The sequence below is a fragment of the Musca domestica genome, unplaced genomic scaffold, assembly GCF_030504385.1.
Source record: "Musca domestica strain aabys unplaced genomic scaffold, Musca_domestica.polishedcontigs.V.1.1 9, whole genome shotgun sequence".
Lineage (NCBI taxonomy): Eukaryota > Metazoa > Arthropoda > Insecta > Diptera > Muscidae > Musca > Musca domestica.
In genome coordinates this window covers 22,198,122-22,221,319 of record NW_026712435.1, presented here as the reverse complement: position 1 = coordinate 22,221,319, position 23,198 = coordinate 22,198,122, and the positions used below count along the sequence as shown (strand labels likewise).

General features: G+C 35.6%; 1 protein-coding gene across 12 annotated transcripts in view; it reads right to left on the bottom strand.

Annotated features, from left to right (window-relative positions):
• LOC101889956 (uncharacterized) overlaps window positions 1-23,198 on the bottom strand; it is a 414,061-nt gene that overhangs the window by 183,599 nt on the left and 207,264 nt on the right. For all 12 annotated transcript variants that reach the window (XM_059131782.1, XM_059131781.1, XM_059131786.1 and 9 more), the window contains one exon: window positions 19,916-20,010. In XM_059131782.1, coding sequence (XP_058987765.1) covers window positions 19,916-20,010 — 95 coding nt within the window. The remainder of the gene's footprint in view (window positions 1-19,915; window positions 20,011-23,198) is intronic.

Below are 23,198 nucleotides of genomic sequence, written 5' to 3'. Positions count from 1 at the left end.
TGATGGATACTTGCCCAAAAGTTGGCTTTTCTATTGCATAGTACATTTCCATTTCTTCATTTCAAAAGTATTTTTGTTGTTGAGCTCAAGTAAGGATGGTGTGAATTCTAATATAAAAGAATGGTCTTTAAATTCTTTTAATAAAACATAATCTGAAGAAAAAAATTGAGAAGCTGTTGTTTCGCCGAGCCGAACTTTGAATACCCTCCAAAAATTGGGAAGGAATTTAGAATCCTTCAAAAAAAAAAATTAAAGTCTGCCGTCAGATGTATGCCCTCAGCCAATGTTCGATTATTTAAATATATTTTGACTTCTGTTATGATTACTCAAATTGTTGATCCTCTATGAAATAGGCTCCTAAGGAATGGACCAATAACATCCATTCCGTATTGGACCTAAATGTATATGATATAAATATTGCGACATGGCAGGTTTGGACTATAATGGTTAATTCCTTCACGTTATATGAGCTATGTGATATTTTTTAGAAAATATTTCAAAATGTGCGTAAGTTACCAAATATAGAAGTCGACCGAAGTTTTCCATATTTTTATACCCTCCACCATAGTATCGAGGGTATATTAAGTTTGTTATTCCGTTTGTAACACCTCGAAATATAAATTTTAGAGCCCACAAAGTATATATTCTTGAGCAGCATAAAATTCTATGTCGATTAAGCAATGTCCGTCCGTCTATCCATCTGTCCGTCTGTGGAAATCACTCTGGCTTCTGAAGGGAATTAAGTAGATTGATAAAATTTTACTTAAAATATATAATGTATGCAGGACTTTTGGTATTGAAAATGAGCCATGAAGGTCACCGTTTTGGTATAGCCCCCATATAACGGTAACTCCCGTTATTCGGTACTTTGTTGATTTTAGCGACATTATTCACCGGAATTGTTTCAAATTTGGTACTTGAATTTCGTAATGAGCAGACCTCTAGGTCTTTTATGAGGCCACCTTCTCGTCTTCTATGACAATATCTTCTCTTCTTCTCTGAGAGGAATTTCCGCTTCTTTGAGAATAACTTCCGCTCTTCTATGAGATGAACTTCCGCTCTTCTATGAGAATACCTTCTGAAATTCTGTAAGAAGACCTTCTCGTCTTCTATGGGAAGACCCCCATTTTAACGGTACCTCCCAATTTTCGGTATTTTTATGATTTTAGCGACATTACTCACCGGAATTGTTTTAAATTTGGTATTGGAAGTTCGTAATGAATATTACAGCCCATTACAGAAAATTGTCTGTGCAGGTCCACGTCTTCTTATAGCCACCATAAAACGGTACCTCCCTATATTTGGTATGTTGATGATTTTAGCGACATTATTCTTCGCAATAGTTTCAAATTTGGTATTTGAAGTTGGTCGTGGATACTGCAGCCTAAGGCAGAAAATTGTCTGTGCAGGTCCACATTTTGGTATAGCCCCCATATAATAGCACCTCCCTATATTGATGATTTTAACTAAATTATTCACCCGATTTTTTTTCAAGTTTCGCATTTGAATATTGTAATGGCTTATGACAAAAGTTGCCTATGCAGGTCCACGTCGTCGTTTAAACCCTAATATGACGTCTACATTTGGCCCGATCTGTACCATCTATATGACAGCTCTTGTGTTGGGGGAAATATTGAGATGTATCAAGTCTGAATGGAATCAGGCGTTAATTTTGTGTTTTATGAGTTTCATGGATACTCAAAATGTTGACCCTTTGTGGGGGAGTTACCAGAAGGAGTGGACAGATGCAGGGTGGGATGAAAAAAGCTGTCATTTCTAAGCCACTAGTCCGACAGCTGTTAACATTATTTCAGTGACAGTTTATTATATTGTTTACAAGCGTACAAAAGCAATGGCCGAAAAATCGCAATATTCCATTCAGCAAATATTGAAAAATGAGTTCGGTGTAAATTCATTGAAATTCCAAAAAGTGCAAGAACTTACACCGCAACATAAAGAAAATAGACTCAAAAGAGCTAAAGAGTTGCTTCGCAACAGAACACAATAGACTCAAAAAAGCTAAAGAGTTGCTCCGCTTCACCGAAAGTGTTGAACTGCCGAATGTGGTATTCTCCGATGAGAAAATATTCGTTGTCCAGCAGTTTGTAAACAAACAAAATGATCGTGTTTACTTGCCAAAGAGGTCAGCTGAAAATGTGAACCTTCGGTTAGCCACCAGAACTCAAGCGCCAGCCAAGGTGATGGTGTGGGTCACCATAACAGCCGATGGTCGCTCTCCGCTCGTATATATTGATCATGACATCAGAATAAATGCTGAATATTATGGCGAAAATATTCTGGAGGGTGTATTAAAGCCTTGGGCATGCAAAAATTTGGCCGCAGACCTTGGACATTTCAACAGCACTCAGCACGTACCATTCAAGAATGGTTACAAAATGAGGTTCCATACTTCATTTCCAGCGCACAATGGCCACCAAAATCTCCGGACACCAATCGGTTGGACTATTGTGTCTGGAGTATCTTGGAAAGCAAGGTTGGCACTAGACAATAACAAAGTGTCGATCAGCAAGTGCTTCGCCGGGTATGGGCCAAAATACCGCAGAGCAACATTCGGGCAGCGTGTGACGGTTTCTTTGGCTGTTTTAAAGCAATAATTCGTACCAAAGATGACCAATTCGAACAAATCTAAACTTATTCTAAAAGTTGGTGCCATTTTCGACATTTTTTGCTTTCATTCAATAAAATTTAAAAAAATGTAAAAACTATGGCGTTCGACCTTGTTGCAGTTTTTTTATCTCACCCTCTATGTTTCATTCGATTTGGTGTTTAAGTCGCTCACTTGCATAATATGCACCCTAAAACAATGATGTTTGGTAACAGATATGAGGTACAGCTCAGAAATCCCTATGCCAAATTCTATCGAGATCCGTTCAGATTTGGATATAGCTTCCCTATATATATTCATCCGATTTCACCAAATATGTAATATCAGCCCAAATTGGATGGATGTTTACATTTAATCTTAGCAGAGAGAATAAGAAGCCGATCTAAAAACCTATTTTATTTTTGTTTTTTAATTTTTAAATAAACGTTTACGGATGCATTTTTAATTATTAATTTTTGGTGCATTTCAAGTACCGATAATGATTTATGCATTGACTTCTTTCTCTTTCCAGATATGCCCATATTAATAAAACTTAAGAAGGTTTTTCTTTTGTTCAGCTAATGCTGTTCTTTTACATATTTTTTCATAGTCCTGACACTAATCGTACATATATATTGGTTGCTATTGTTTGCATCTTTGTTTGTATAAGTTAAGGATAATATTCGTCTTACTTAAAATTGAATGTTTTGCATATGAAGAAATAAACGATGGGTAAAGTCAGTAATCCTTTATAAATATCAAGTACACTGAGAGGAAAAAAACGCAAGGAAATATTCGTAGCAATTATTAATGAGGAATACTTTTAAACCATCAAAAAGAAAGAAATAAATGGGAATCCCTATTATATTTAAAGTAAATTAATATCCGAAACAGATATTAATTGCTCAGATCGCTGAACAAACAAATCGCGTCTAACGGGCAAAACACCTAGGAGGATTTGTGACATCCTAGGTTAAATTATTTGTGGAATGTTAACAGGTTTCTGATCTTTTACAATTAGAGGCAATCGATTACTAATGCCAGAATAAAACCTCTTACATGTTAGGGCCCCTTTTTTTTTAACGATTCCGTCATTTTTTAACGGAATTGTTTCAAATTACGTATTTAGAGTTCGTAATGGAAACGACAGTCTGTGACAGAAAATTGTCTATGAAGGTACAGGTCTTCGTATAGGCCCCATATATCAGTACCTCCCTATATTCGGTAGGTACAATACCCACCGAAATTTTTTGAGATGACGTATTTGACGTTCGTAATGGATGCTGTAGCCTGTCTATGCTTGTCCAGGTCTTCGCACAGCTCCGATATAACGGTACCTCTCTATATATGATATTTTGATGATTTTAGCTACATTATTCACAGTTTATTTCAAGTTTCAAATTTGAATATGGCAATGGCTTATGACAAACACTATGTAGGTAAACGTCGTATAGACCCCAATATAACGGCTATATTCGGTATTTTTAAAATTTTAACAGAGTTTTTTAAGGAACATATTTTTTGAAAATTTCGAAATTCGTTTCAAATGGTGGAGGGCATTCAAAGTTCGGCCCGGCCGAACTTACTGCTTTTTAACTTGTTTTTATATTAAATCTTGCTTTCCCTAAAGTTGTTATACCCTACTTACTGGTAAGGGTATTATGCCTTTGTGCATTTGTTTGTAATATGGAGAAGGAAGCGAGATAGACCCATGGCTACTTTTGGGGATATTCATAGAATCACTTCTAGAGTCGGTTTGTCTGTCCGTACGTCTGTCCGTGTATTATCGTGAACAAAATGTAGGTCGTATTTATTATCCGATTGAAATGAAATGTTCTAAACAATATTTGTTTGGCCCTAGGACGAACCCTATTGAAGTTGGTTAAGAATCTGTTCCAATTTAGATAAAGCTCCCATACATATCTTCAACCGAGTTCGGGTTAATTGTACACCAAATGGCCAATATCAGTCTAAATGGCCAGAATTTTGGCCCATCCGACTGAATTCAGTCTAGAAGTACAGGGTTGCCCATATTCGACGGACCCATCTGGCAACGCCATAACTTTTGACAGAGATGTCACATCGCTTAATGACATACCGCGTTTGAAGCGTCAGTCCAAGCAGATTTTTACCAAGAACCAATACACGCCACGCGAGCTCTCCGAAATAGTTGAAATTTACATTCAACAGAAGAAGTCAATTGTGAAAACTCAACGTGCCTTTAAAACATTAAAAAATGTGAGAAGTGCGCCTTCTAAGAACACCATTAAGCGTTTATACAAAAATTTTTCGACTGGTAAGGCTCTTTCTAATCCGAAGAAGCCATATAAAAGTCGACCAAGGCGATCGGCCGAGAATATCGCTGCCGTACGAGCCAGTGTTGAGAGGTCCCCAAGAACATCCCAAAAACGCCGTTCTCAGCAGTTGGGCATGGCTCGGTCCACTTTACAACGGATTATTCGCTGTGATTTGCATTTGTTCCCGTACAAAATTCAATTGACGCAAAGAATGTTGCCTGCGGACAAGCCTTGTCGATTGGAATGGGCCCAAAGGGCCCAAAGGTCCGTCGAATATGGGCAACCCTCTAAGTACATCAAATTTAGTGTAAATCGGTTCAGATATAGCTATAGTTCCCATATATATGTTTCATCCGATTTGCTGTTAAAGTCTCTCACATACGTAATATGCACTCCACAACAATGATATTTGATAACGGACATCAGATACATCTCGCAAAATACATTTACCAAAATTTATTGAGATCGGCTCAGATTTTTATATAGCTTCGATATACATCTTCATCCGAATTTACGGTTATTGTCCACCATCAGCCCGAATTGAATAGATTTTTTTCATGTTCAACCGAATTCCATTTTCTGAAACTTGATCCGGTATAGCAATAGATTGCTCCAATAAATATTTTTAATATAATTCTTATCGAAGTCATATCAAGGACTATACAGCAATGTTATTTAGTACTAGAGGTCCAGAATTGGATAAATTCCCAAATTGTGACTATTCTAAATCCATGATACGTATTCAAATAAGGTTCATAGTTGGTATGATCTATTTCACATAAATTCCCAATATAAACTTTTTTGTTACGGGAGCTCTACTAAACAGGCATATAGGTGTAGGTTCCTTACTTTTTTTCTAAATTTCTTAAAGTGTAACTAACGAAAAAAAAAAATGAAATAAAGAAACATAATCAGGAATATAACTTTGATAAGCTAATACAAAACGCAAACAAGTGAACTCAGAAATTGTGTAGCATAATCGTAAGTAAAGATATCCTCAATACAAAGTTATTCGAATAATATTCAGGGTTTGTAAGTTGCGGCAAAAGATGCGAACATAACATCCAGGCATATGCAGATACATTAGAGTTGGTCGTGTGACTTGCAAATCTCTAATGGGATTGCAAAAGAAAAAAAATAATAATAATGACTTATATTTCAAAATCGTTTTTAAATGGGCAAAAAATTAAATGCATAGATTTTATTATTCATTTCTCTGATTATACCCTACAACACTATGTGTTGGGGGTATTATAAGTTTGATTGGGCCAGAATTTATGTAACACCTCGAAATATTGGTTTCCCATATAGGAAAGTATATATGGATCTTCCTAGCTTCCCGAGCTGAGTCGATCTAGCTATGTATGTCCATCCGTCCGTCTGTCCGTCTGTCCATGTTAATTTGTAATCACTCTACAGGTCGCAATTATGGCCCGATCTTCACGAAATTTAGAATGGAGGTGGGGTTAAGGTCAGAATAGAACCCTATTTCTTTTGAAGATCATCGCATAATATTTAGGGGTTGAAATGGACCAAATACTGAAAAAATGTCGGATTTTGCAGTAGCTATACAGGTCGCAATTATAGACCAATCGACGGGGAATTTCGCATGTAGCTAGAGTTTAGGGCGGGGAAGAAGCCTACCAATTTGGGTGGTCATCGGATAATATTTAGCGGGTAAAATAGACCATATCTTTGTGTTGAAAAAATTCACAATTTCTCATCAAACCGCGAATATTTTAAATCACAAAGCAATGACAAGCTTACTTCTGATCTTTACATTGATGTTAACATTCAATAAATCGGATATATAGCAAAATATGTGCGATATATATGTCTATCAAAGAAGATATGCTTGAAAGATCTCTTATATGTCGAGAACGGCTGAACTGATTTCGACAGTTCTCATTAATTCAGAATGGCCTCTTGGCAGGAAAGAAAAAAACGTCTTTAAAAATCGCATAAAAATATCTCTCTAAAGATGAAAATATTGATTTTGTAAAATTTTCTCATATTTTTTCAATTTTGTCATATTTTTGGCATATTTTCAATTTGAATTAAACATTTGGTAATATTTCTACAGCTAACAAAACTAAGTAGTTAGGATATCAGGATATCATATACAGATCGCATTCATGGCCCGATCCTTACGAAATTTTGCATGGGGATAAGATGAGAGTCAGAATAGTAGCCTACTCTTTTTGGAGATGATCGCCATTTATTTAGGGGTTGAAATGGACCAAAAAAAACTGCAAAATTGTCAGCAGGTCGTAATTATTGCCCGATCCTCACGCACATTTGAATGGGGGTTACCGGACATTGCAAAAGCCAAGCAGTTTTGGATGGCCATCCAAAAATATTCAATGTGTGAAATAGTTTGCCAACTTTTGTAGACAAAATACGAAAATGTCCATTCCAGTGACGTTTTGGAGAATTCACAAATACAGGAAAGACACACTTCTGACTATTTCGTTAACGCTGATTTCACTGAAGAATATAGTCAAATGTCTGTATCTCATATAGATGCGTTTCAGTCAAAAACCAATATTAAATGTTAATCTTTTGCCACTTCTAAGATATTATAGGTCTATGGGAAATATTGGTTCCATATCTAGGAAGACCATTTACCAATAAATTAGAAATGAGCAAATTAGTTTAAGTTGCTATTATTCGAAAATTAGAGAACGAAACCTGATGGGTTTCTTTTATTATGTGTCACAATATCTTGTGGAATTCTTTCGAGTATCTCGCCTATATAAACTGTATCATTTATTATAGTGTTGTAGGGTATTCAACGGTCGGCCCCGCTCGATTGTAGCCTTTGCTTACTTGTTTCATATTTCCTTTCATTTGTAACTCATGAAAAACATATTTTAGTAAAATGCAGAACATATACCTGATAGTGTAAGATTCTAAAACAATTTCAAATGAAAGGGTATATACGATATATACTTTATACTTTATATCAGTGTAAAATTCTAAGACAATTTAAAACGGACCAGTCACTCTGACTTCCTAAGGGATTAACTTAGTTTGAAAACGTATAGCTTTCCAAGTATTTGTATGGAATCTATCTAAGGTTATTTAGTCAATTTATTTTTAGAAATTTGGTATTTTATCTTTATATTAGATAACATCCGCTCCAGTACCAAATTGACTTGTATGGACATATTTTCAGAAGTGTTACTTTCTAAATGGTGGAGTGCAGAATTCCGAAGAAATTGAAGGATTTTTACCCTCCTGGGAGTAGAAGAAGAATCGAACATACTCTATTTTCGGTATCGCTTCAATAAGAGCGAATAAAAATTCTACTCGATTTCACTCTTAAAGCTAACTCTAGCTCTATTTCGAGCGATTCGACTTCCACTCTAAATTTTCAAACAGGAGCGATTTGGGATTGCTTCTACACAATTCAAAAGAGGAAAGAGCAAACCCCATATAGAAATTCCATTCTACGAACACTTCTTCTCGCAAGAAAGTTTCACTCCCTAGTGAAAATGAGCAAATCAGTGCTCTGGTGGACGGTATTCAAATTTCATCCAGAATGGACTTGGCAGTTTTTATACCCTCAGTCATATAGCTACAGAGGGTATATATTATTTGACATTAGACCCTAGGTCTACTTCCCCAACAAAATGTCAACATTTTCGTAGAAAATATTTTACTGCACAAAAATAGAAAGGAGGATCCGATTTTGCTCTAACTTTAAAAATCCTAATATTTGCATCAGACTAGTTCAGGTGCGAAAATGGACAATTTGTAATTTGAAAATTACAAACATCACAATATTTTTATTAACCCTAGGTCTGGTTAAGGTGGGATGTATCGGTTCACTCCTTCTGGTACCTCCCCCACAAAGGGACAAAATTTTGAATATTCATTAACATCCGATTCCATTCCGTTTCATTTACTCCGATTGGTACATCTCAATATTTCCATCAACACAATATCTGTTATGAAGGTGGCAGAAATCGAACAATTTCTTCTGGACCTCCCCCACATAGGTTTAAAGATTTTGAAAAATAAAACTCTCGAAGAAAGCATCCAACTCTCTTCAAATTTTACACATGCAAATATTTTTGCTAGCGAAAAATGTGTTGTGAAGATGATATATATCTAGGAACCCTTTCTGGTACCTCACTCACAAAGGGTCAAAATTTCCAATATTTATTTCTTTCATAAATCGCAAAATATTTCTCTTAACCAGAAATCTGATATGAATATGTAAATTATCGAAGTTGATGATTTCGTATAAAATTGGACATAAATGTTCAATTTCCTTCAAATTTTGCACATATCAATATTTTTACTTGTATTAGGTGAAGTATGAAAATGGTCGACTTCGGTCGGCTTTATCTGTTGCCTCACGAATATTTACACATTTTCCAAAAATTTGCACATATCTCATATAAAGTATAGGAAGTAGTCGATATAGTCCACGTCTGGCACGTTGTAATATTTATATCAGTTTTAGGTTAGATTCGAATTGGTTAATGTTGGCCAACTACTTCGGAACCAACGTTTTGAATAATCATAACTGAAGTCAAAATAATCGAACATTGGCTGAGGGTATAGATCTGCCAGCAAAACTGACTGATACTATTTAACTTGTTAATATTTATATTTCTCATTTTTTTTTCAACAAGATATCTCTTGCGAATATGGAATGTATCGACCACTCCTTCTATTTTTCCCCACACAAGGAACATAAGGAACATAATTGTTCAAGTTTCATTAAATTCTGCATATACCAATATTTTTATGAGTATCAGAAGATAGAAATACATCGTTCCACCGTATCTGGAATCTCATGTTTATTTCAACATTTTGTAAAAATTATCCCACATTTCTAATACTTTCTAACTTTTTTTAATTGCATTAATCCACCATAAGATGGTGACAGAACTTTATCATTCCGTTTGCAACATCTGGAGAATTCGTCCAGTATGCACCTATATATTTATCTAAATTTAAAATTTCTCATTTATTTTTTTTATTACTTCCTCAGTCCCTTCGAAACAAATGATTACGAGTTTGAAGTGTTTGCTTCTTCTAATCGAGCCACCTTAATATACATCATATGAAATATGTTGTGCATCCATGTGAAAAGATGATTTCAATTCTGTGGCTTATATTTTACAATCTGAATGGCCTTTACAAAGTACGCATCAATATTGTCTCAGCAAATATTTACTCGATAACATAATCTTGATATTAGTTTATGTTCCGTTCGGAAGTTGGATAAATGTAATTTTTAGAAATTTTGTTCTCAACATGATTTAACAATAAAGTCAATTTTTCAATCGATCCAGATGGATGGATGAATGATGATGTTGCATGAGCCACACAGCGAAACAAGGCATAGGTATATGACGTAAATGTAGAAGATTAAACTATTGCATAAGTCCAGTTTATGTCATTTGCTGAATAGTCATATGATAGGATAAATTCAGGAGTACTTTAGATGGCATGATTCCATAGAATATTATATATTCAATCTTATTTTACCCATTGGAGTCAGCACATGCGAAAATAACAACACAAGTATTTTCAAGAATCTTAACTTGCAGCAATCTATTATAACTTTAAGTACTCCATCTAGCCACTTCTTCCAATTAGCATTCATATGATTTTCTTTATTTTGGCTTCGACAAAAGTTTAGCACTTTCCTACAAGCGGTAAAAAGAATCCCCATACAGAGTGCCACAGCATAAAACAAAAGTTGGAAAGATACTAATTATTTGAGGATATGGGTTTGTAGAAAATTGGATTACTTTCATCGGGTTGAAAACAATTGCAAGAGAAAACAGTTACCAAATAGTAGGTTATAATTAAATTTCCATATGAAGATTATGGAGAAGGTCTTGATATTTAGTTTGCTATTTGAGGAATAAACAAAAATATACTTATCTGTGCTAAACAAGTAAAAAAAAAAACAGTTAAGTTCGGCCGGGCCGAACTTTTAATACCATCCAGCATTTTGAAGGATCTTGAAAAGTTTCAAAAAAAAAATCGTTGAAAAATACCAATTGAATAAAAATCGTTATATGGGGGCTATACGAAGACATGGAGCTGTATAAGTACATTTTTGTCATAGGCTGTGGTACCGAATTCAAACTTCAAATACTAAATTTGAAACAATTCTGTTGAATAATGTCGCTTATATCATCAAAATACCGAATAAAGGGAGGTATCGTTATATGGCGATATACAGCCATTTCTACAGCCTATACCAACTTCAACTACAAAATTTAAAACAATGCCGCTAAAATCATCAAAATACCGAATATCAGGAGATATCGTTATAGGGGACTATATGAAGACGTTAACCGACATGGCCCATTTACGAAATTAACCTGTATACAGGCAGTTAACTAATGAAAACAAGTAAAAAAAAAGCTAAGTTCGAACTTTTTATACCATCTACCATTTGGAAGAAACTTGAACAATTTCAAAAAAAAAAAAAAAAAAACAATCCGTCGAAATATACCGCTCAAATAAAAAACCGCTATATGGGGGCTATACGAAGACGTGGTCCTGCATAAGTAATTTGTATCATTCAAAGCGTACAAAAGCATTTTGGTGAGAATTTTCCAGAAAAAAAGTTGTTCGTGATGGAATTCAAGCGTGATAGTGTGATTTCTTTATATTTTGCTGGAAAACCACAAGTGGCTAGAGCACTCCAGCAATTAAATGTGAATAAATCTTCGGTGTCTCGTACCATTGCTCGTTACCTATTCTGTGATACTGGTAGCGTAGCCCGACGTCACGGAAGTGGACGGAAAAAAACAGCAACATCAGAAGAAATGGTTCGAAAATTAAAAAAGAAGCAACTTAATAGAAACCCACGTCACAGTGACCGAAAAATGGCTCGTGAGTTGAAAATATCGCAATACTCCATTCGGCAAATATTGAAAAATGAGCTCGGGGTAAAGCCATTGAAATTCCAAAAAGTGCTAGAACACCGCAACAGAAAGAAAATAGACTCGAAAGAGCAAAAGAGTTGCTTCGCTTGGCCGAAAGTGGTGAACTGCCGAATTCGTTATCCAGCAGTTTGTAAATGTTCGAGTCGTGTTTACTTGCCACAGAGGTCAGCTGAAATGGCCACCAGAACACCAGCACCGGCCATAGTGATGGGGTGGGCCGTCATAACAGCCGATGGTCGCTCTCCGCTCGTATTAATCGACCGAGACATCAGAATAAATGCCGAATATTATCACGAAAATATTCTGGAGGGTGTATTAAAGCCTTGGGCACGCAAACATTTTGGCCGCAGACCTTCGACATTCCAACAGGACTCAGCACCATCGCACTCAGCACGCGTCACCCAAGAATGGTTATAAAATGAGGTTCCTCGCTTTATTTCCAGCGCACAATGGCCACCAAAATCTCCGGATACCAATCCGTTGAGCTATTGTGTCTGGAGTATTTTTGAAAGCAAGGTTGGCACTTTAAAATTCCAAAGTGTCGATCACATCAAGCAAGCGCTTCGCCGCGAATGAGCCAAAATACCGCAGAGCAACATTCGGGCAGCGTGTGACAGTTTCTTTGGCCGTTTGAAGGCCATAATTCGTGCCAAATCTAAACTTATTCTAAAATTTGATGCCATTTCCGACAATTTTTATAAACTTAAAAAAAGTGTATAAATTATTGCGTTTGACTTTGTTGCAGTTTTTTTTCTCACCCTGTAATGTCGCAAAAATCATGAAAATACCATTGAAAATTTTGACTGAAATCATCAAAATACCCAATATCGGGGGTACCGTTATATGGGTCTGTACGATATTGCGGACCTATATAGGTAATTCTCTTCCAGGGGATAAAGTACTTAGAAGGAGCTCCTTTTGTAGAATTTCTAATCTATTTTTATTGAAAATATGGCTGAAATCAAAATCAAAATACCGAATATCGGTAGGTGCCGTTATATGGGGGATATACGATATCTCTTTCAGGGGGTAAAGTACTTACAAAGAACTCCTTTTGTAGAATTTCAGACAATTCCATTAAAAATGTGGCTAAAATAATCAAAATACCGAATATTGGGGGGTAGCGTTATGTGGGGGCTATACGATATCGTGGAGCGATATAGCCCATCTTCGAACCTGACCTGTCTGCAGACAAAAGACAGATTTGTGCAAAATTTTAGCTTCCTATTTTAATTCGTTTTGACTGTAGCGTGATTACAGCAGACGGACGGACGGAGCATAATCGTCTTAGAATCTTACACTGATCAAGAATATGTATACTTTGTTGTGTCTAAAATTATTATTTCGATGAGTTACAAACGGAATGACGAACATAATATACCCTCCATACCATGTATGGTGGAGGGTATAAAAAATATAAGTGAGTTTGTTGCTAGTCCTACATCATTTTTTGACCATTATTTCTCCGCAAAACTACTTTTAGATAGCGTTTGCTTCTATTTTTCCAAGAACATAATTTTCGAATATTTATTGCTGAAACAATCCTTAAAAAATCTGATACCCAATAAATAATACACTTAATTTCTTTCTCATAGCTCTGAAGAGCATACATTCGTACAGAATTATTGTAATCGTTTCTGATGGCGACGTTGACGTTGGCTTATAAACTTCTTATTAATTTCTCATTTAAACATATTCATTATTGGTTGGATAATTATCTTATTGTTGTTAAATTATTTATCAATTGCAAATGACCAGAGGATGAAACCAATTGTCCACTTCTTCGTTGTGAATTCGAGAAAGAGTATAAAGTATGTAATTACCACAAGTCATGGCAATTGTTGTTGTTGTTTATTTTTATGTAGTGCTGACACCAATCCTACTCCAATTGACCGCAAAGTATGTCCGAGTAAGTGTCATTTGTGTCAAGCTGCAGCAAAGTTACAACCAACCGAGTTCAGAATTTACGCCATGATATGTATGGCCTGAGAAGTTACATCTGCACCATATGTTTCTGATGCGGAGCACAAGCGAGCGTCATTGTTTTTCTTACAATCCAAAGGAAAAGTTTTATGAGTACAAAAAAAAAAAAAAAAAAAAAAGAGGCCAAAACAGTTTGACTTGATTTTAAGGGGGGAAACAGTGGCGTTATTAAATTTATTATGATAAGTATAATTAATTTTTACACTCTACATTTTTCAAAATTATATCAATTTTTCATCAGGAAAATATTCAAATTCATATACCAATAGGATACCGATAATAATACCGAATATAGGGAAGTACAATTATATGGGTTCTATACGTAGAACAATTTTCAAATCCGAAATTTGAAACAATTCCAGAGGGTACCATTGTAGGAGGGTACCATTATATGAGGGTTATACGAACACCTGGATCTGCGTAGGCAATTTTCTGTCACAGGCTGTAGTATCCACTACGCTGAACAATATCGCTAAAAAAATAATATCGCATTAAAATAAGGAATATAGGAAGGTAGCGTTATAAGGGGGCTATACGGAAACGTGGACCGTGAGATAAAAAAAAACTGCAACAAAGTCAATTAAATTTAATTGAATGCAAAAAATGTCGGAAATAGTATCAAATATAAGTTTCGATTTGTTCGAATTGGTCATCTTTAGCACGAATTATGGCCTTCGAACGGGCAATGAAGCCGGCACACGCTGCCCGAATGTTGCTCTACAGTATTTTGGCCCATTCCCGGCGAAGCGCTTGCTTGTGGTGATCGACACTTTCCAAATACTCCAGACACAATAGTCCGGAGATTTTGGTGTCCATTGTGCGCTGGAAATGAAGCAAGGAACCTTATTTTGTAATCATTCTTGGGTGGCGCGAGCTGAGTGCGATGGTGCTGAGTCCTGTTGAAATGTCCAAGGTCTGCGGCCAAAATGTTTGCGTGCCCAAGGCTTTAATACACCCTCCAGAATATTTTCGCGATAATATTTAATAACATTTATTCTGATGCCACGGTCGATTAATACGAGCAGAGAGCGACCATCGGCTAATATGGCGGTCCACTTCATGGCCGGCGCTTGAGTTCTGGTGGCCAACCGAAGGTGCACATTTTCAGCTGACCTCTTTGGCCTGACCTGTAATGGAAATGTCTGTGCATGTTCACGTCTTCGTATAGCCCCCATATAAAGGCACTTTCCGATATTTGGTATTTTGATGATTCTAGCGACATTATACACCGGAATTGTTTTAAATTTGGTATTTGAAGTTCATAATGGATACTACAGCGTTGGACAGAAAGTTGTCTGTGCAGGTCTACGTTTTGGTGTGACCCCCATATAACGGCACTTCCCTATATTCGACATTTTGGTGATTTTAGCTACATAATTCACCTATTTTTTTATTCAAGTTTTGCATTTGAATATTGTAATGGCTTACGACAAAAGTAGTCTATGCAGGTCCATGTCGTCGTATAGACCCCGATATAACGGCTACATTCGGCATTTTTAAGATTTTAACAAAATTTTTAACTGATTTTTTTTGATAATTGCCAAATTCGTTCCAATTGGTGGAGGGTATTCAAATTTCGGCCCGGCCGTACTTACAGTTTTTTTTACTTATTTAGCTTCACTTTCATAATCTACTGGGGGTTTTCACCACTCTTAATAAATGAGGAAAAACGAATCCGATGTTCCGCAAACTTTTTACATTCCCAAAATTTCTACCAACACTAGATCCAGAGTAAAGATGCCATATACCGACCGAATGAAGTTAAATATTTCTGCCCAGATTATATCGAATGTGAAGATTGGATTTATATGAACGCCGACATTTTTTGAAAATCCCAAATTTTGCATCTCGCCTTCTAAGTAAACGAAGGCCAAACCACATTCTAAGGGTTTATAACTGTCTGCCACTCGGCTGATACTTTCTAACTTGGTACTATGAAATCTACATCATTGAGACCATGCTTTGGCTTGCAGCATAATTTTGGTATGACATACAACAATAGAAACAAAACAGGACAAAACGACGTCTTACAGAACATGTCTCACCATCATAGTGTTGCCAAAAGTTGTTCGGTAGGTAAAATCTAAAATCATTGGACAACAAACAAACTAAAAAAAAGAAAATAGTTTTTCTACCAACTTTATGACAGGTTTGACACTTCCAAAATGCTACTATGGTAGGTTTGATGTTCGGTAGATAAGAACTAGAACAACGTTCATGCATAGATGCATACATTTAAAATTGAAGCACATTTTAAGGCTGTAATGTTTAAAAACATTTCTTTTCATTTGAAGTATTTAAATTCGCAAACATTAAAAAGGGATTAATTATTTTTTTGATTTAGCTGCGAAGTTTTCTCTCCCAGCAGATTTTTTGAAGTATAAGAACGAATAAATCGCATTTTTTGCATTATTGAAGACTTTCTGTTTTCAGAATCAAAATTTGAGCTCCTAAGTTTATAAAAAATTGATATAAAGCTTGAAAAATACCGTGCTCACACAACATACGCTGCTCTATTTCGATACCTCCAAAAAATAAATCCATTTTTTTTCAAGATTTCAAAAACAAAAATATTCTATCAATATTATTCTATCGGACTCAAAAATAGTTTATAAAAAAGTAATAAGACTGCTACAAAATAATTTTTTTCAATGATCACCAGAAAAATCGAGCAGGTTATAGAAGAAGAGCTAGAAATAAAAAAAAATGTATGTATATATGGCGTTTGGAAAGTTTGCATTTTCCTTCCACCACATTTTTATTACCTCCACCTTGGAAACGAGGGTATATTAATTTGTTATTTCGTTTGTAACACCCCTAAATTTCCGTCATTGACCCATAAAATAAAATATACATTCATAATCAGCATAAAATTTTAACGATGTCCGTCTGTCTGTTAAAGCCACGACACAGCTCACATTCTTTGATGAGGGCTTTAAAATTTGGTACCATTGTTTGCTTTGTGTATAGGATGGTTGGTATTGAAAATGAGATATATATATCGGTCCACGTTTTGGTGTAGCCCCCATATAATGGTACCTCCCGATAATCGGTATTTGGATGATTTTCGACACATTTTTTCAAAGCTTTGTCGAAAAAAATGCTATTAGTTGTTTGTAATGGGTTCCAGCTTCGGTGACAGAACATTGGTTTTATATAGGTATATAACGGTACCTCCCGACATTCGGTATTTTGATGGTTTTAGCCACATTTTTTTTGAGGATTTGCATTAAAATTGGTATTTGTAGTTATAGGTTCTAGCTTCGGTGGTGGAACATTTTATACATAGTTCCACGTTTCGTATAGCCACCATATAAGGGTACCTCCCGATATTTGGTACGATTTTTACCACATTTTTCAACGAATTTATATAAAAAAGTTATTTGTATTTCGTATTGGTTCTAGCTCCGATGGAGAAACATTGTACATATAGGTGCACGTTTCCGTATAGCCCCCGTATACCAGTACCTCCGATATTCGGTATTTTGATTGTTTTACCCACATTTTTCTATGGACTCATATAAAAATAGCTCGTAATGGGTTCTAGCTCTATAGCGCACATATAACGGTTCCATCGGATATTCGGTATTTTGATAATTTAAGCCATATTTTCTAATAGATTTGTGTGAAATTTGCTATTTGTAGTCGCCATATAATGGCTCCAATCATTCTCCTACCGATCCTACGGGTGTTTGTAGTTTAAATTGGAACACGTTTAAATCCAGATACTTTTGCATAATTTTTTTTTTACCCAATTATGGAGGTTATTAGAAGTTCGGCACAGCAGAACTTAATGTCGTTTTACTTGTTAAAATTTTCAGATTAAGAGTTTTCGGAATCTGCGCATTTTAGGTATACAGCGACTTTGATAATATTATAGATAACAATTTGAGGATTATGATAGTCAACAAATTTAACCTTTAAACTAGTCACTAAAGAGTTCTTTTTGGTCCTTTCTATTAGAATCTCTTTCAAAGGGATCGTTCAATGTCAACATATTCTAAAAATGTATTTGTCATAAGAAAGGCATCAAATAAAATATGAAGAGTACCAAATGCTTATTTCGGATTTTATGATTGTTTTGGTTGTTCAAAACTTTGGCCCTTTGTGGCGGAGTTACCAAAGGGTTACCCTACCATCTTTATAACTGATCTTGTGTTGATAGAAATATTGAGATGTGCCTAGCCTGAATGGCATCGGATGTTAATCTCGCGTTTTATGAGCTTCATGAATATTCAAAAATTTTGACCCTTTGTGAGTAAGTACCAGAAGGAATGATCCGATCTCTACTATCTTTATAATAGAGCTTGTGTTGATGATAATATCGAAACGCGCCAAATCGGAATCGGATGTTAATTTCGTATTTTATGAGCTTCGTGAATAATCAAAATGTTGACTCTTTGTGGGGAAGGTGCCGGAAGGAGTGGACCGATATATCTTCACACAATACCTTGGTTTATTAAAAATATAGCGATGTGTGTAATTTGAAGACAATCGGACTCTTACATCAAAATGTTACCTTTTATGGGGAGGTACTTCATGGAGTGGACCGATATAGTCTATTTTTGCACCTGACCTAGCACTGATATATTATGAGTTGCAAAGATGGAGCAAAATCGGATTACCTTTCCCGTTCTAAGCAGTAAAATATTTTTTTGAAATTTTTGAACTTTTATGGGGAGGTACCAGAAGGAGTAGTTTATATTGCCCATCTTCGAACTCGATCTAATCGAATACTTCCATCGAGAATTATCGTAGCACCAGCCAGACAGACGGACGGACATCGATAGATCGCCTTGAAATGTCTTGAAACGGATTTGGTCCAGAGAGACTAGGGTCTAAAACTGTTATGTCTATGAGACACGTTTTAGTCGTATCAAATGAATATACCTCTGTAGCCTTATTGCTCCAATTTTCCAAGTCACACCCATCGGCTGTCTAGGCTAACACTCTATGCCGCCTTTACTCACTTCTTGGTATTGGGGAAGATAATTTCTTTAAGTTTGTAATGGGTTATTCGATGTGGGTCTCAAATGTTCGCTGGGTATCTACCCCCTCCATGTGCGATGCATTGAACTTTGATATGCTTGCAAGAATTCATATATTTTAAAATTATTTTCCTCTTACTGCACATCAATTAAGCTAATCTGTAACTTAATTAAAAAATCTCCACCTGAATTATTTTTCTATGAAATAATAAAAAAAAATATTTTTTTCTCCACAAAAAATGGTAATTTGATATTTCATTTTCTTTATTAATTTTAAATTTTTGCATAGAACTACAACTGAGCCCTTAAATAATTTTCTAATTGCTTTGCTATCTACTATTGAATGTGGTTTTCCTAAACAAAATGAAAAAAAAAATAGAAAGAATATATGTAAATACGTGTGCAGTATCGTCTGCATGTACATGACAAAGTGGAAGAAGAAGAAGAAGAATAAGAAAGAAAAAACTTTATAGAATTTATTGTATCGATCCTTTAATAAAAACTTGATTCGTCTATTCAACAAAGGACTGTACATATTTATTGGGAAATTTTTAAGTTCCATTTAATCGAGAATTTATTGAAAAACTTTCACCACAAGCTGGCTAATGTGGGTTGGCTGCTGCAAACTAATGTCAAAGAAATACAAAAAAAAAAAAGTGATTGTCAACGATAATAGCTTGAGTGCACTTTGGAATATTGATAGATTTTAGATTCTATAACAAAGATTATGTAAGGGCAAAAGTCGAAATTCAGATGTAGGATTTTGAATGTTGCCACCAGAATTAAAATTGTCGCGTCGAGATCCCGAACCGCAGTTATGGAATATATAGCAAAAGCGTCGTAACTAGTTAGATAAAATAATGGCTCGGAGAAACTGAATAAACTCGATTCAGTGTTTTTTAAGGACACTTCATACATACACACATTTTAAACAAGACTTTAAGTGGATATGAGTTAGCTTTTGGTAAGGAATTTTAACACATTTTTTTAAATCACAATAAAATGCCAATTAACCAATAAAATATATATTAACCAATAAAATTAGGGAATTTTACTGCCGAGGATATAATTGAAAATATTTACTTAACTATAGATCACAAATAAAAATAGACTTACCACATTTCATTTCCTGCTCCTCTTCCTCTACAGCGCGTAAGACGGCAGAGTTAGCCAAGTTAAGGGGTTTGGCAATTTGATCGTCAATTTCAATCCTGAAAATAAAAATAGGGTTTTTTATTAGGAAAAGAAGCTTTCGTATAACTTAATTTTATTTAACATTACACACAAAAAATCTCATTACCAAATAAGGGGTTTGTTAAGTACAATTTGTCATGAGTAACTACTTACCAAACAGCATTCTCATTTTATTATAGATGTATTACAGAAAATATTTTACAAGGTAAAATAACTTTATTTTCTCATTACCATGTAATAAGTAACGTCGAATAAAATAGAGGATTGGTCAAATATATAATAAGAGAAGATAAAAAGCAATAAATTTGGTCGGGCCGAAATTTGAATGCCTCCCACCATTTGTAACAAATTTGGTTATTTTCAAAAAACAAAAATAAAAAAAAATCCGTTAGGATCTTAAAAATATCGAATACAGGGAATTACAGTTATTTTAGAGTCTATAGGAAGATGTGGACCTGCATAGAAAATTTTCTGCCATAGGCTAGTAGTGAAATGCAAATACGAGATTTGAAACAATTCCGGTTAATATTGTACCTAAAATCGTCAAATTATCGAATATGGGGAGGTAGGGTTATATGGGGGCTATACCTAAACGTGGACCTATACAGATCAAAGACAAATCTCAGTAAAATTTCATCAACCTAGTTAAATTTGTTCCGAAGCTAGAGTGATTGCCACAGACGGATAGATGGACGAGCGGACATCGCTGAGTTGGCATAAAATTTTATGCTGATCAAGAATATATATATTTTGTGGGGTCTAAAAGGTGTTTTGAGGTGTTACAAACGAAATGACAAACTCCATACTATGGTGGAGGGTATAAAAAAGACTAGAGTAATTGACTGACTAACTCAACGATTCATCAACATCCAGACGAATCTTGAAATTTTGGCCAGGGGTCACTCGTGGTTCAATGGTGTCTGAAGAGGCTTTGTTTTTGGATATTCCTACTAGAACGGTGCGAACAGAACGAAAAAATATGGTATGCTTTGTATTGAGGAACCAAATACAAAGGGTCAAGTGTATGATAGCTGTACCGAAGAGTTTTTGGAAATTCGCACTATGAGTGTGGGAAAAGTACTAAAATGAACTATATTTCGTACCATATCGAATCATGTGAACTATTAAAGCTAAAAACAAGAGAAAAGTACTAAACGGCACTAAATTTGGTATAATTTGAATTTGGAGGAACGGATAAGAGAACTGGAATTCTGAAATTTTAAATCAACATTACTGGAAGTTTTCGAAATGCGTACTTATATGCGTGAAAATTACTAAATGGTACTATAATTAGTACAATTTCGATTTCGGCGAACCGATGAAGCTGGAATTCTGAAATGCGGATATAAGATCATTATTGTATTCTAGGACTGAGGAGTGTAGGTAGTTTTGGAAATTCGTACTTTTGTGTACTAAATTTGGTACAATATAAATTATTAGGAGAGCCACAAGAGTTCAAATCGTGAAATTGGGAAATAAGATTTCTATTGGATTGTATAGGCAGAGATGAAAGAACTGTAACCCATTTCAGACTGCTGGCATTTCTAAGCCACTTGTCCGACAGCTGTTAAAATTATTTCAGTGACAGCCCATTATATTGTTTACAAGCGTACAAAAGCATTTTGCTGAGAATCTTCCAGAAAAAAAGTTATTGGTGATGGAATTCAAGCGTGATAGTGTGATTTCTTTATATTTGGCTGGAAAACCACAAGTGGCTATCGTTAGAGCACTCCAGCATTTAAATGAGAATGAATCTGTTGTGTCTCGCACCATTGCTCGTTACCGTGATACTGGAAGTAATGAAGCGACTTGATCGAAACCTGTGTAGCAGTGGCCGAAAAATGGCCCTTGAGCTGAACATATCGCAATATTCCATTCGGCAAATATTGAAAAACGAGCTCGGGGTAAAGCCATTGAAATTCCAAAAAGTGCAAGAACTTACACCGCAACAGAAAGAAAATAGAATCAAAAGAGCTAAAGAGTTACTTCGCTTGACCGAAAGTGGTGAACTGCCGAATTTGGTTTTCTCCGATGAGAAAACATTCGTTGTTCAGCAGTTTGTAAACAAACAAAATGATCGTGTTTACTTGCCAAAGAGGTCAGCTGCACTTTCGGTTCGCCACCAGAACTCAAGCGCCGGCCATGTTAATGGTGTGGGCCGCCATAACAGCCGATTGTCGCTCTCTGCTGGTATTAATCGACCGTGGCATTAGAATAAATGCCGAATATTATCGCGAAAATATTCTAAAGGGTGTATTAATGCCTTAAAGCCTTGGACATTCCAACAGGACAGCACCATCGCACTCAGCACGCACCAACCAAGAATGTTTACAAAATGACGTTCCTCGCTTCATTTCCGGCGCACAATGGCCACCAAAATCTCCGGATATCAATCCGTTGGACTATTGTGTCTGGAGTATTTTGGAAAGCAAGGTTGGCATTAAAAAATACCAAAGTGTCGACCACCTCAAGCAAGCGCTTCGCCGGCAATGGGCCAAAATACCGCAGAGCAACATTCGGGCAGCGTGTCACGCTTTCATTGGCCGTCTGAAGGTCATAATTCGTGCCAAAGGTGAACAATTCGAACAAATCTAAACTTACTATAAAATTTGATGGTATTTCCGACATTTTTTGCATTAATTCAATAAAACTAAAAAAAAATAAAAATTATGGCGTTCGACTTTGTTGCAGTTTATATATCCTTCATCATACTATGAAGGGTATATTAACTTTGTCATTCCGTTTGTAACTCCTCGAAATATTAATAATAGACCCTACAAAGTATATATATTCCGGATCAGCGTAAAATTTCAAGCGATGTTCGTCTGTCTGTTGTAATCACGCTATGTTTCAAACGAATTGAGATAGAAGGCTAAAATTTTGCATACATGCATAGTGTACCAGTAGGCAGGTTAAGTTCTAAATGGGCCATGTCGGTCCACGTTTTCGTATAACCCCCCATATAACGGTACCTTCCAACATTCGGTATTTCCATAATTTTAGCGACATTATTTACCGGAATTATTTCAATTTTCATATTTAATATTCGTAATGGGTACAACAGCCTATGACAAAAATTTTTGTATGCAAGTCCACGTCTTCGTCTTGCCCCCATATACTCCCAATACTCGGCATTTTTATGCGACATTATTCACCGGAATTGTAACAAATTTCGTATTTATAACAATGATTTTAGTGACATTAT